We start from the raw sequence: 14,135 nt of genomic DNA, 5'->3' as shown, positions 1-14,135 counted from the left end.
AGTTTGTATCAAAGATGAGAAGAAGAAGAAGTTCGACAATGAACACTCAGATGGGAAGCACTCTTCCCACCGAGAAGCTCGATAGAAACAACTTTGCATCTTAGGAGTACAAGATGCACCAATACCTTGTCGGCCAAGGCTATTGGAGCTATGTCGAAGGAGCAAACGAAAACCAACCCAACTCAACACATGTCGATTGCCTAGCATGGGAACAAGCGGTGAGTCGTGTGTTGTATTGCTTTGCATCAAGCGTCCATGATCACATGCTCGACTACATCGGAGAGGCCAAAACGCCGAAAGAGGCATGGGGGAACCTCAAGAAGATTTTCGCGGCCAACACCACCACAAGAAAGCTTCAACTCCGTCAAGAGTTGAACGGTATATAATAGAGGGACATGTCAATCAACAGCTACACCTTGAAGATCAAGGAGTTGTGTGATGCCCTCAGGTCGATCAATGTTAGCATTGACGACGATGAAATGGTGCAGACTTGCCTTGGAGGCTTAGCACCTCGGTTCAGAGCCATTCGGTCGGCAATCCTTGCGAGGGAGAATCCTCCCACCTTTGATCTCCAGTTGAGGAGAATCATGTTCGAACAAGAAGCAATGTGCAAGAAGGACAAATGCTCTATTCAAATTTCGATGGAGGAAGAGGACAAGGTCATGGAAGAAGAGCCTAATTCGGCCAAGGCCGACACAACCAAGAGCAACCCCAAGAACATAACTTCTACTACCGACAAGACGTTTCAAACACGTGAGGTTGAGCGTCCGGAAGAAGGGGGAGCAAGATCAGACCCAACCGTCAAAATAATCCCGCCTAGTGCAAATACTGTGGTAAATTTGGCCACTATGGGGCAAAGTGTCGGAAAAAGAAGAGTGACTCGGCCTCCATAAGCCGACAACTCAAAAACTACACCTCCAACTCTGACTACGACAAGATGTTTCAAACGCGCAAGGCTGAGCGTCCGGAAGAAGGGGGAGCAAGATCGGACCCAACCGTCAAAATAATCCCGCCCAGTGCAAATATTGTGGTAAATTCGGCCACTATGAGGCAGAATGTCAGAAAAAGAAGAGTGAATCGGCCTCCATAAGCCGACAACTCACAAACTACACCTCCAACTCCGACTACGACAATCGTGGCAGAATGTTTGTGATGAGGCACAAAGCAAACTCCATGTCAGCCTCCAACCCGACCAACACCTCCAAACCAGAAAATGTATGGTTTGTCGACTCGGGTGCATCAAACCACATGACATCCCACGAGGATTGGTTCAAGGAACTACGAAAGCCCGAACGGACCAACTATGTGGAAACTAGGGATGACACAATTCACCCCATTCAAGGATGCTTCATCGAAAAAAAAGGCTGACTTATCGCTCGCGGTTGGAGAGAGGGTCGAATGTTTATCCTCAACTCCCACGAGATGAACTCAGCAATGTATGCCAAAGGCTAGAGAGCCAAACCCGACATAGAGTTGTGGCACAAGAGGATAGGCCACATCAATTTACAAAAGCTCAAGGGAATGTAGTCGAAAGGAGTCATCATCAGACTCCCAACCCTCATCAAAAAGGAAATTGCATGCAATCATGTAGAAAGGAAAGTACTAGTATTTTGTTAGCTTGCAATCATGTAGAAAATGTTGAAGAAGGGTATGCTTGTATTGAGCATTATAATTGCATGGTTCAACTACTTGGGCAATCTGGTTGTCTTAAAGAGGCTGAGTTGATGCTTCAAACAATGACAATAGCAGCAGATATGTGTACTTGGTTGACCTTATTAATAGCATGTAGATGCTTTGGCAATGTAAATAGGGGGAAATTGTGCTTGAATGAAGCTATCAAATTGGATCCTGCTGATACAATGGTAGGATATGCATTGAGGTCAAGCATGTATGCTGAAAGTCACATATTGGAGGCTATATATCTCTAAATCATCTCTCATTTTGGTAAAATAAGTGGGCTCAACCGTTTTGGTCTTACGTGGTGTAATGGTATGATCTATGGACCCATATTGGCAATATGGGCAGTTTTAAATGGAGAAAGATCAATGGCAGTCATTGTCGTACACAAGATGGGCTTGGGAAGGATAGTCGCTCCCTTTCCATCTTTTTTGTATTTTGTAGTTGATATGCCTTTTTAAAACTAATGGAAGGATATGTTGTTTAGAAATAAAAAAGATGTACGTAAAAAGAGGCTATTGAGCTCGAGCTACAAAGTATAATGGATATTCATACACGAAACCTAGTTGATAAACTTAAGAAGAAAACAAATTAGACCAAGTGCATTTGGAAAACTAAGTACAATATTCGTAAGTATTTGGAAAACTAAGTATGTGGATATTCGTAATTATTTGGAAAACTTCATGGAGAGGTTATGAGGTATGAAAGTACGCATGCTTTTCATGTTTTTCGTTTTTCTTATGGACACCTCTCTCTCACCTCATTTCCTTCTTCTATTCCGTGATTCAAAATTAAAAATCTGGTTATTTGGCGTACTATTACGTTTATTTTTGGACACAACTACTAGTCTGAAGTGGAATTATGCCATACCTTCTTTTATGTTGGATAGTTGATAGTATTGTTCTACTTGTTTCATATATGACATCATTTGTTTGATCAGATGTACTAGCTTTTGTATCTTAAAATAAGAAGTGAGATGAAATGTCTCCTTCTATTTTTTCTATGTAGAGTTTTCAAGTAATATACTAAGGTGCATCTTTCTTTACAAAAGAAGAAGTACGTGGATACACCTAACAATTGGCAACGGTTCGGTTCGGTTTGAGAGGGTCAAAACCGAACCATTTAACAAAAATGCAAACTGTAAAAACCGTGGTTTCGTGGTTTGGTTTTGGTTTTCAACTTAGGTCAAATTTAAAATTTTAAAATTTTAAAATTTTGATTTTTTTGAATTAAAAATATTTTATTTTAAATTTTTTTTAAAGATGTTCCTAAAATGCGAAAATAAGGTCTAAAAATGAAAATATTGTTTTAAAACAAATTTTTTAATTAATTTTTTTTTTACAAATTAAAAAAATAAGAAACCGTTTAAACCGCAGTTTCTAATGGTTGAAACCGAACCGTTCAAAAAACCTGAACCTAAACTTAACCATTTAAACCGTTAAGTTGCGGTTTCGTGGTTGGTTGGTTCAAACTGAACCGTTGCCGATTGTTAAAAACACCCAACATATAATATGTGATCAACATGTAAATGTAATAAAAGAGTGTGGATTTTGAGGAATGTTTTGATTTGAATGATAAGGCTCAAAATGAGTTTGGTAGTGTTTAAAGCATAGAGTAGAAGTGTAGCATATGGATGTAAAATCCAACTTTTTGAATCGATATATTAAGGGAAGGTTTTGGTGGAGTAATCATTGAGCTTTTCAAGTTGAACGATTTGGAAGGTTCACCTAACAATTGGTAATGGTTCGGTTCGGTTTGAGAGTTTCAAAATCGAACCGTTTAAAAATCTTGAAACTTGAACCAAACTGAACCACAAAACCATTTGAACTGAAACCATTTAAACTGAACTGTTTAAAAAAATCCAAACCGTTAACCATTAAAACCGCAGTTTCGTGGTTTGGTTTTGGTTTTCAACTTAGGTCAAAATTCAAAATTTAAAAATTTTGCTAATATGTGAGAATGAGGCTTTGAAATGAAAAGTTTCTCTTAAAAAAACAAAAAAACCATTAAACCATTTAAAAGGTTTAAAACACGGTTTCTAATAATTGAAACCGAACCAAATCGAACCGTTCACCCCCCAAACCAAAACCCAACCATTAAAAAAACTTGAACCTGAATTGAACTGTTTAAACTGTTAAGTTGTAGTTTCATGGTTCAGTTCGGTTCAAACATAACCATTGTCGACTCTTAGGCTCATGATGCATTGCAAAGAACTTTGTATCCATTGAGAAAGCACCAATGACATAACATGAGGTGATGGGTATATTTCCCATTATATGCCACCTATTCCACTCCAACATCCACGAAATCAAGAAAGTTTGCCGATTATTATGGAGGATGAAGAACCCTGGCAATAGACATGTATGGACTTGGAGAGAGGCCTATTCTAGGTCTTCTTGACTATTCTTGTGATAGGTCCTCGTGTCAACTCTGGAGCTTGGTGAGTAATCCTATTTCCAAGAGCATACAACCTAGCAGGCATTTTGTTTCTAGAGCTTCATGGGTTTTGCCCCGTTCCCCAACCAAATGCTTGGATGTGAGCTATATATATTCAGTACGAAATGTTGCAAGCGTAGATGATAAGTCTCGTACAGAAGAGCCATCGATAACTTACTTTTCTTAGACATCGAGGGATGCTCAATGACAATCCCCAAGTTGCCATTGCCTTGCAACCTCCCACTATTATGAGTCCCTCAATGTTATCAGTACCATCAATTTTTGGGTCACGAAGTTTATACTGTCCATTGTTTGTCTTGCTACCCAAGCCTTTTTGTTTTGGCAATTTCGAAGGTAGTTTCCCTTTCGTCAAGGCTTGGGAGTTGAGCGGATTTAAGGGGTGTCCAACCCATGTAGCCCCTATGTCAAAACGGAAAGGGAGCATATATTTTTATGTGGACAAGGTGGTCTAGTCTAGCAATATGAAACTTGGACATACTTGGTCCTAGGCTCTAGCAAAAGTTAAGCTCCAAATTTAAATTCATGGATTTAGGTTTGTTGCATACTTCTTTAGGATGTTTCTAGAAGTTTCAAAGGGACAAAGGTATTTCTCGCTGAGACAATTTATGCTTATTTAATTCTCAAGATTTTTAAGATTGACACCAATCTAAACCCATTGAAGACAAAGAGTGTAACATTATTTGTAAAGCCATATACCCAAGAGCTAACTATATTGCACATGGTTCCAAGGTCTATATATAAATATCTTGCATAATAAACATAAGACTAAACCCCTGTATTGAGCTTGAGCTCACAATGGTGAGGTCGTAAAGCAAAACTTCATGTTATGTTTATATGTTTGAATCAAGAACATATTAGTTGGCTAGAATAATTTAAAATCTTCAATTGGATATGGAAGTGCATGCTTTCACGTTGTTCTTTAGCACTTAATCTATTGTTAATTATCCATCATTACATAATTGTTATTAAACTTTTCCTACATCCAACCTTAGTTATTTTGAAAATAATATGTATTCATTCTACATTTGCACCATAAGTATGATGTCAACCAAGAGAGTATGACAAATTGTATAAATGGAGTTAATTTTATAGCATTTTTAGTGGGTGCGGCACACATTGTAACTAAATAGAAAGATGTTAAGAAGGCTATTGAATGTGTGTTGGTGTCTAGTGACTATGGAAATAAAAATACATTAGTCCATTTTCTAAAAAGTCTAATGAGGGATATTATGGATAATTAAATAGACAAATGTGAGGGAAGATCAATTGATTGTTATGCTTTTCTAAGTGGAGAGGCAATGAGTTTAGGGTTTATAAATATGGAGGCCTATAACATAGGGTGAACCAAGTACCATGTACGGATAAACATTATAAGTGGGTGTGTTGCACAAAGGTGTGAGGGAAGTAGGGAACATATTGACCGTCAAAGGTAGCAGATGAAGAGGTGGTAGAATCAGGGGAGGTGGTGGTGGATGTCATGACTGATGGCAAACGTGAGAGGAGTGCATGTAGGCTATTATAAGCCGTAGTAGCATGTCGATATTCAACGTTGCCAAACCGACGTCCATCATAATCATCCAACGCCTCTTCTGCCATGTAAACCGCTGAATTTATGTTATTGATAAAGTCATCATCGTCATCATTATCATCACTAATGCCATCTGGGACCATTGTCATCGAACAAAAGTGTGGTTGTGTCGGTGGAGAGTATTGATGGGGTTCCACATTCTCAAAAAAATCTCGGGTCGCAATAACATTGTAAATTGGTGTCATGGTGGTATCACGATCATAACCGGTTATCAATGTTTTAGCGTTCATCATTCCCCCACTGCCAATAATTGTTGTTGATTGTGACCTCATGTCTTCAACATACATATTGCATGTCAAAGATGCCTTTGACATTGTACTTTGTGTTTGTTGTTGTTGTTGGAGCACGTTTAGGGCTGATGGATGTATTGCATATACACCCGGAATGCTATGCAAATAGTTGAACTTTCTTTGTAGGAATAACACAAAATTCAAATCCTCTGCGGCTGCCTGGCACGCGCACACACACGTGATTGCTATATTGTACACACACATAAACACACACACACATACCTAGGGGTGTGTGTTTGTTGTCATGCGTGCATATTTAGTGTTCTAAGCAAAGGTGCTTCTTTCCTTATAATATATCATTGCATAACCTTATTACAAAGGCATGTACACTATTCTTTCTTTTTTCCAAAAATACACTAATCTTTCTTTCTTTTAATAACATAATAATCAAGAAATTAACAAGGGAAGTGAAAAGGGTGTTTCATGTTTCATTAGATGTTTGTAAGGTGTTAATGGTGTAACGACACTCATTTAGATAAGAAAACATGTTTATAATAATAATTGTACTAATGTCTTAGATAGAAAACTATGTGGATGCATCTATTTCATTCAAACAAGGGAACATGGTGTTATTCAAGAACATATCAAGGGTATCATTCCCCTAATACTAGGGGTATTATTGGTATTTTCAATTGTTCCCCCCAAGAAATACAACTACATATGTATTTATATGAAATTAGCTATCACGGAAATTCATGTCAAGATATCATAATGTGGCAATTGAATTGCCATCATTAAAATGTCCTCTTATGCAATGCATGTGCTTGAATGCGTGTAGCTTCCCATGGAATATCCCCCGGTTAAATTCATGTTTCTCTCAATCAAAAACATGTACGTAAAACATCTACAGTAAACTATCCACATGTCACATTTCAACAAATTCCCACGTGAAAAAGTGTGCTCGTTCATCTCATGTTTCCGCACAATGTTCAATATCAAGAGTTCCAATATGCACACCTAGATAGGTCTGATGGAGGTGAGTGGCTTTTAGACATTTTTCGCAAGCCGGAAAGTTTGTATTAATACGAGCAACATTCATATGATGTTCAATGTTCAACATCAATATAATCTTATGTGTGCAAAGCTTCACAATAAACCTAAACCTAGGTCGGGTGTCATGGGCTTTTGGCCCAACCTAGTTGGTCCCCATGTACATTATGTTCAAACGTGTTAGGCTTCTTGTGATTGGGAATCGTGATTCAACTTGGTTTTTTCTTTTTCCCACTTTAGTTTATTTGGACTCCTAGCAACATAAATATTGACATCAAAACTATAGTTATAAAAAATTGACAATCTTAGTTTAATGTTATATTGTGTTCTCATATAGCTAAATGCATTTCAAATTTTTTTATCAACTTTTGGTTCATTTGTCTTCATGGCATTCCTTTAACATAAATATGTATTTTCTTTTAAGTCTTTTCGCACTTGCTTGCATACGCATACGCATACGCACATGCACATATACACATTCTCTCTCCACACACATGTACAAGCAAGCAACCTCACATTTCACATTGCATCTATTCTTCTTTTCACCTTCTTTAAGGAGCCCAATTGTACCAATCCTTCTTTCACAGCAACAATTGCTATTGTCTGCACATTAAGCCACTCAAAATCTTATAACGAAGCATTATGCCAACAAACAAACATACTAATAAGTACATATATTAGGTAACTGTTAGATACTCGTTTTCTTTACCCATACAACTACTTTATTCATTCCCAAGTTATTCATTATAAGCAACAAATTCCAATTTATTCCAACACCATATTGAGGTATTTTCACTTGTCAGATCACCTCAAAATACTCGAATATATACATACACAAATAGGCGATGTGAGGATTTGAAAGCTATTTCTGGTAAAGGATATATTACTATCTACAAATATTTAAGTACATTTCCTTTTTGAGGATATCTGGCTTTAAAAAGTGACAAAAAATCCTACTTTTATGCACTTGAAAATCCAACATACCACTCCAAAAGCTTATTGCTAAACAAATACCTTTAACTAAAAAACTTATACAACAAAATGTTTGCTCGGATTTGATTAAATTCTAGAAGCGTTGGCCTTGTGATTAAATCAAAACCTTACCTCAATGCCACTTTTGAATTGTGCCTCCCATGTCCTTGGATGCTGTGAAAAAACTCAACAATTTACTCAATCTTGGTTAATACAAAAGGATATGCCAAGCGTGGCGTCTCAAAGTCAAATGTGTAAAAATATATGTCACTATTTGTCCATCCATCTAATGTTTATACTTGTATGCATTGATGCATCCATAATATATAGATACAAAATGTGATGTTAGAAACATCCAAGACATTGGGAGATGATATTCTTGTCAATGGGCCCATGAGAAACATAACAATTACAAACTCAAGAAAAACCTACATAACTGCAAATTATGATCAAAAGCTGATTGCCAATTGCCCAAATTTATGGTAGGGCAGTGAAAGGAAACTAGTGCAACCATAGTGAATGCATACATACATACATAACATACACAGAAATTAAAAAGAGAGTTAATATGCTTACAGGATCTAGGGCACCCTGCCATGAAGAGGAATAATGAGGGTCTGAGTCTGGAGGATCTCTGTAAACCCATTTGTGACTGCTGTCTGCTGCCACTTTACCCATTAACCTAATAATCACCACACAAAGACACACAAATAAATAAATATATATTATAGAGATGGTGAGGAGACATATATGTACATAAGTTAGGATCAACATCAACATCATATATATATATATATATATATATATATATATATATATATATATATATATATATATATATATACATATGATCCAAATCCCAATCGATTTAGCTTATCTATATAAAGTGCATGCACTGATATTGAGCTCAGGATTAATGGTCGCTATGAATCATGATGCTTAATCTTGGAGGGATTCAGTGGTAATTATATCAGATGTATGTCAGAGAAAATCAACGAGTAAATGTTGTTACCCTTCCCCGAAGTTGTAGACTTCATGTGACATCTTGAAGAAGAGCTCAGGTTGCATATACTCCTCATGGCCACGACCACGACCACTCATTGCTGCAGTGGAGCTGGAAGAAGAAGCCTTTGCACACGCTACAAAATCACAGAACCCGTCCTCCCACACAAGGATCCTGCAAGTACCAAACTTAATTAAATTATGATCTCAATAACGTATGCCTGCATATGTTTAATCCATTCTTGCTACTGTTATTTTGTTTGTTACTGTGGCTCACCAATTCCTCTTGTTGCCTTTGGATCTATCAAAAGCATTGTTTTCAGAGTCCCATCTGCAGAATCAAACCAAACAGAACCGAGTAAAGAAGAAGAAGAAGAAGCAGAAGGAAAAGAGAGAGAATTATTTGCATATAAATAAAATTTTAGGGAAATGTATGTATGATACCACAAATGGGCATATTATGATACCACAATAGTAAATAGAACAATATGATACCACAATAGTAAATAGAACAAATCAGATGCGATTATGTCCGGGCATGACCATATAATATCCCGTGGTGGGAATTACCGTAGTATTCTATACACGTGGATAAAGTGTGAGGGTTATTATATACTCGGTAAATTCTCACCACGGGATATTACATAGTCATGCCGTAACAGATTATACCATCACTAAGTCTACTGAAAGAATGAAATTTTGGTATAATTGAATGAGAGTGATGCAATGGAATGACTCGGGCTCTTGTTTATGGAATGGAAGTATTACTTAGGGGGAGGATAGTTCCTTGGGAGGATTCTCCAGAAGACAGCGTAGACCCAATCACCAAACTCGGAAGAATCACTGCAGAGGCAACGAAGTGTCTGTTGGAGAAGATGACCTGCAACCATGAATGAACCATACTTATTGTCACAATCACCATCACCACCACCAACAACTACACTCCCTGCATGAGGACCCATCATCAATGAATCCATAACTTGGTCCTTCTTCTTCTAAATCTCTAATTCTCAAAAATGGGGAGAGCTCAAATTGTGAAATGATATGTGTGCACAGTGCAATAAGCTAGGCATCACACTTCCTTTGGGTTTAATTGTTGTTGGCTGGTTTTTCTTGTGGTATCAACGCAGAGTACTAGTAAGGCTTTCTTAAATGGACTTGACAATGCCATCCCATCACCTTTTATATAGGTCTCATGTTCAAAACCCTCCTTTGCCTAATTAATCTTGCTTTTCATATATATGTATATCAATATGTATCAAAAGCTAGATTAATTACATACATACATACATACATACATACATATCCATATCCATCCATCCATCCATCCATCCATACATACATACATACATACATACATACATACATACATATCCAAGCCAAAAAATCAATCTTAAATATGTGTGTGGAGGGGTGGGATAGCCCCCCAACCCCCTTTTCTCCTCCTTAAGTTTGGCAATATCGAGATACTCATGTAAAGAGGAGCGCCGTGCAACTTCAATATTCGTAATGCTATTAATAGTGCTCGACCACAATTTCCGACACCTCGTCATGAGTGATTTTATAAGCTTCTCGGGGTAGCTTGCATTATATGTCATACTGTGCACATTGGCTCGATGCCGTGCTCCCCCAGTGTACGTCTAGGTAGCTCCCTATTAACGGGTGGGGAACTACTCAATCTTACAACATAGCTCAACGATTGATTTGAGTAATCATTGATAATAGCATTTGGTCTTGACTATGATGAAGTTGACACTTGTGGCCTTTTGAAACAATTGTGGAGGGTGTCTATGCTAATTGGGAAATATTTTATTGATGCATGATCATGATGAATGCAATGACTAAACCAAGTTACGCTTAATCATTAGGAGGCCGATCGTATTTAGCTTCCTCGAGGTTTTGGCTGCAATATTGGGCCAACATCAACCACGGGCTAACGAGGACTAAGGAGTACTTGTCACTATAGTCATTGCTACAACCACTTGATGACCATTATATGAATTAAAAACAATATGAGTCATCAAGTTCCAAGCTTGCAAATTACATGAACTTGATCATAATGAATAACTCTCGATCAAAAAAATCTTTTTTTATTCAATTTAGTAGCTTGCACACTCCCTAGAATACATAGAGATCTTGCTTGCATGACCATGTTTTTTATGATGTTTCATGCTACTAAAAATTTGCACCCAATGATTAATTTACATATATGCCCTTGTCATATGTAAGTCCCATCCAATCTATTCATGGTTTTTGGCTAAATTTCTCTTAAACATTCCATTCAACATTCAATCTAGCATGTGTACAAAAGATTCTCAAGTGTGTACGTACAATTTCCAATCATAGCTTCTAGAATGTGTTGTTTCATATGTTTGGAGTTTACTCTACTATGTTTGCACATGTTTCTATGTTATGCATGTATAGATACAGAAGTTACTTCGATATATCTCGTGATCTCTTTCTACCCCAAGGTCAATGGGGTATATTTGTCACTATTACCGGAAAACACAAGAGTCCTCTAAATGATCCTAGGTTACCATTATTCAACAAAGTTCTCAATGTACTTGACTGTCAATGGTTCTCTAAGCTCACCTTTCCATTCCGTTTCTCTTCACCTTTTGTATTTCCATGATGTATGTTGTCTATTGTGTGTGTGCATGTGTGCTTTACTTGTACTTACATTCTTTTATAATAACATGCTCATAAAATGTGTCTTCACAAAATGTTCTCAAGCACATAGATCCTCTCTCTATTGATATCCATGCCACTTACACATTTGTCGATTTTGAAAAACCTCATAGCATTGGGATTGGATGTACACTCAACAACTTGTGAGGTAAGCCAATGTGCATTATTTACTAAATTTGTTCATGAGATAAACTTAAGCTTTTTTTTAAACATATACGAGATCTAACCATTGCTTCTTGAATGGGAATTTCCTTATCATTTGGCTCATATTTTTTGGTCTAGGTAACTTAAAAGGAATCTATTGCCCATAATCTAATAGCTTCATGTGGACGTTTGGATGTAAAGCATTATTGCACACATCAAGCTTTTAGTTTCACCCAAGGTCACTCACTACCTTTCCGATTTCCTGAATATGATGCCATTGAGTATGCTTAAAGTTTTGACCGTATATTAAAGACTGACCGATGTATATATATTTTTTGAGTTTCAACATAGTTATTTTTCAAGTGACATAAACTTAGTGGCGTCACAATATCACCAACCCACTTCCTTGAATCTTCTTCGCAATTGCAAAGAGGAAAAAGTAAAACACTCTCAAATTCTATTCACTAATAACAACCTAAAATCTAAACATATTTCCTTTTCCTTCCGCGATTTTGATATCAAGTGCCAAAGGGAATAAAAAAGGTCGATGATCCCATCATTGCACACCCCAAGTACTATGGAATATTGAATTTCTTCATTTTGCGTTCAACACTATTTTCTATTAGTTTCAAGTACATGTTGGCTCTCATTTTGTATGGTTGTATGGGCATTTTGCGTTCAACAATATTTTCTATTAGTTTTAAGTACATGTTGGCTCTCATTTTGTATGGTTGTATGGGCATTTGCATATGTCATGACTCATATGCATGCATGCCTATAACATCGTGACCCAATGTCATGATATGTGCACATTTTAATCGATGTGACTGCTACATGGGGCTTCATTTTCTGACCTTGCAAGACTATATTTCATTTATATGTGACTTAGATGGCCAATCCCAAAGAAGAATCTAGGTGGAGTTCATGTAGGGTGATCGCAACTTGTGGTTCCATTGTCATTTGCATGATTGTTTTTTGTTTATATGTGACCCAGATGACGAAACCCAAAGAAGCATCTAGCAGGTAAGTAGATATACATGGGACCTATCAAGGATCCTAGAAAACCCTAGTGTGAATTGTTGGTGGATTAGAATTAATGGTGATGTAAACTATGAAAACAAAGAGAAAGAGGTGAGAATACATAAGAGCAACTGGAAAAAGTACTATACAAAGCATGTAAAAATAGTTGGCCTCCTGCGATTGATATTGAATCTACTTGGCAAAGGCATATTTACGACTATCCCAACATCCTATGGCATGACAATGTGCCTCTTGTAGGCGACCAATTTATTCAATCTCCACAATACTCATGTGGTCCAATCTTTGAGTTGAACCCGTAGGAAGGTCGAAATCACACTTTGTAGACCTCCTAAATAGAGCATCATATGATGCTTAGGCACCCTGTCATCTTACCAATAGTAAGATGTGGGGTGAATAGTGGAAATTGGTTTACCACACGTTCTCTGCACCTTGACCATGATCTTCTCCTTAAAAACAACATTGACATGGCTACATATTATCTTCTTGGCTTCATGATCACATAAATGATTCCCAATCCCATCATATGCATTTCTTGTTACATATATCAAAGGAGGATAAATTTCTTAGATTTGAGCTCCATCTCCCTATACAGGATTTCATGGGCGATCTATTGATCTAGTGTTTGGAGGTCTTTACAATGTCTGTCCAAAAGCTTTGAGTAAATTCCCCATCAGATGGGAATGACCTTCTTGTATGTTTCTATTGTAAGTGAGGCTATGGGGAGCCATAAACTCTTGTAAAATACTATGCACATCACACAATGCATTATAAGAGTCATGAAAGAGAAATTCACCACCATCAGTAGCACTAAAACACTTACATCATCATCATTTTCTGTGGCTTATATATATAGGGACATAGTTTTTGTAAAAAATTAGCCATGTCTAGAAATTTTATTGATGCCCAAAACCACTAATAGCATCACAAGGAAAAGGTCATTGTTTTGATCGATTGATGAATACATTGACTTCGGTGACGTAACCATTTAAAGTTGATTATAATTTTGTCCATAAAGGGAAAAACTGCACCATTCCCTAATAAGGTAGTTCAGAGATGATAATGAATAGAGCAAGCAAGCTCTATAATTTTGAAGTAAGATCCAAGTTCACACTTGTAAGCAATTAAAACAACATACAATTAGTTGAGAAATAACATCTCCATGGAAATGAGCTTAGCTTAAGTAGAGAAAGATGAGATGATTCTGGAGGATGTGCGCGAGTGTGAGCGCAAGTTAGTTGGGTTGATTCATCACATGATTCTCTAGTTCACCATGTTTTGCAATACTT

At 37.1% G+C, this 14,135-nt stretch overlaps 1 protein-coding gene across 1 annotated transcript; it reads right to left on the bottom strand.

Annotated features, from left to right (window-relative positions):
• Positions 1-5,192: 5,192 nt before the first annotated feature.
• LOC147859833 (uncharacterized) lies at positions 5,193-10,059 on the bottom strand. The gene is made up of 7 exons (XM_087325102.1): positions 9,745-10,059; positions 9,254-9,307; positions 8,987-9,151; positions 8,551-8,656; positions 8,107-8,148; positions 7,549-7,605; positions 5,193-6,171 (listed from the first exon to the last, which is right to left on the bottom strand). The coding sequence occupies exons 1-7, from the start codon at positions 9,951-9,953 to the stop codon at positions 5,503-5,505; spliced, it is 1,302 nt and encodes a 433-aa protein (XP_087181228.1). The 5' UTR covers positions 9,954-10,059; the 3' UTR covers positions 5,193-5,502.
• Positions 10,060-14,135: the final 4,076 nt, after the last annotated feature.

This window comes from Azolla caroliniana, unplaced genomic scaffold (assembly GCF_043228905.1).
Source record: "Azolla caroliniana isolate FFs.n. ecotype wild unplaced genomic scaffold, voAzoCaro1.0.p SCAF_9, whole genome shotgun sequence".
NCBI lineage: Eukaryota > Viridiplantae > Streptophyta > Polypodiopsida > Salviniales > Salviniaceae > Azolla > Azolla caroliniana.
The sequence above is the reverse complement of the archived record's forward strand: the minus strand, read 5'-3'. Positions and strand labels throughout refer to the sequence as shown.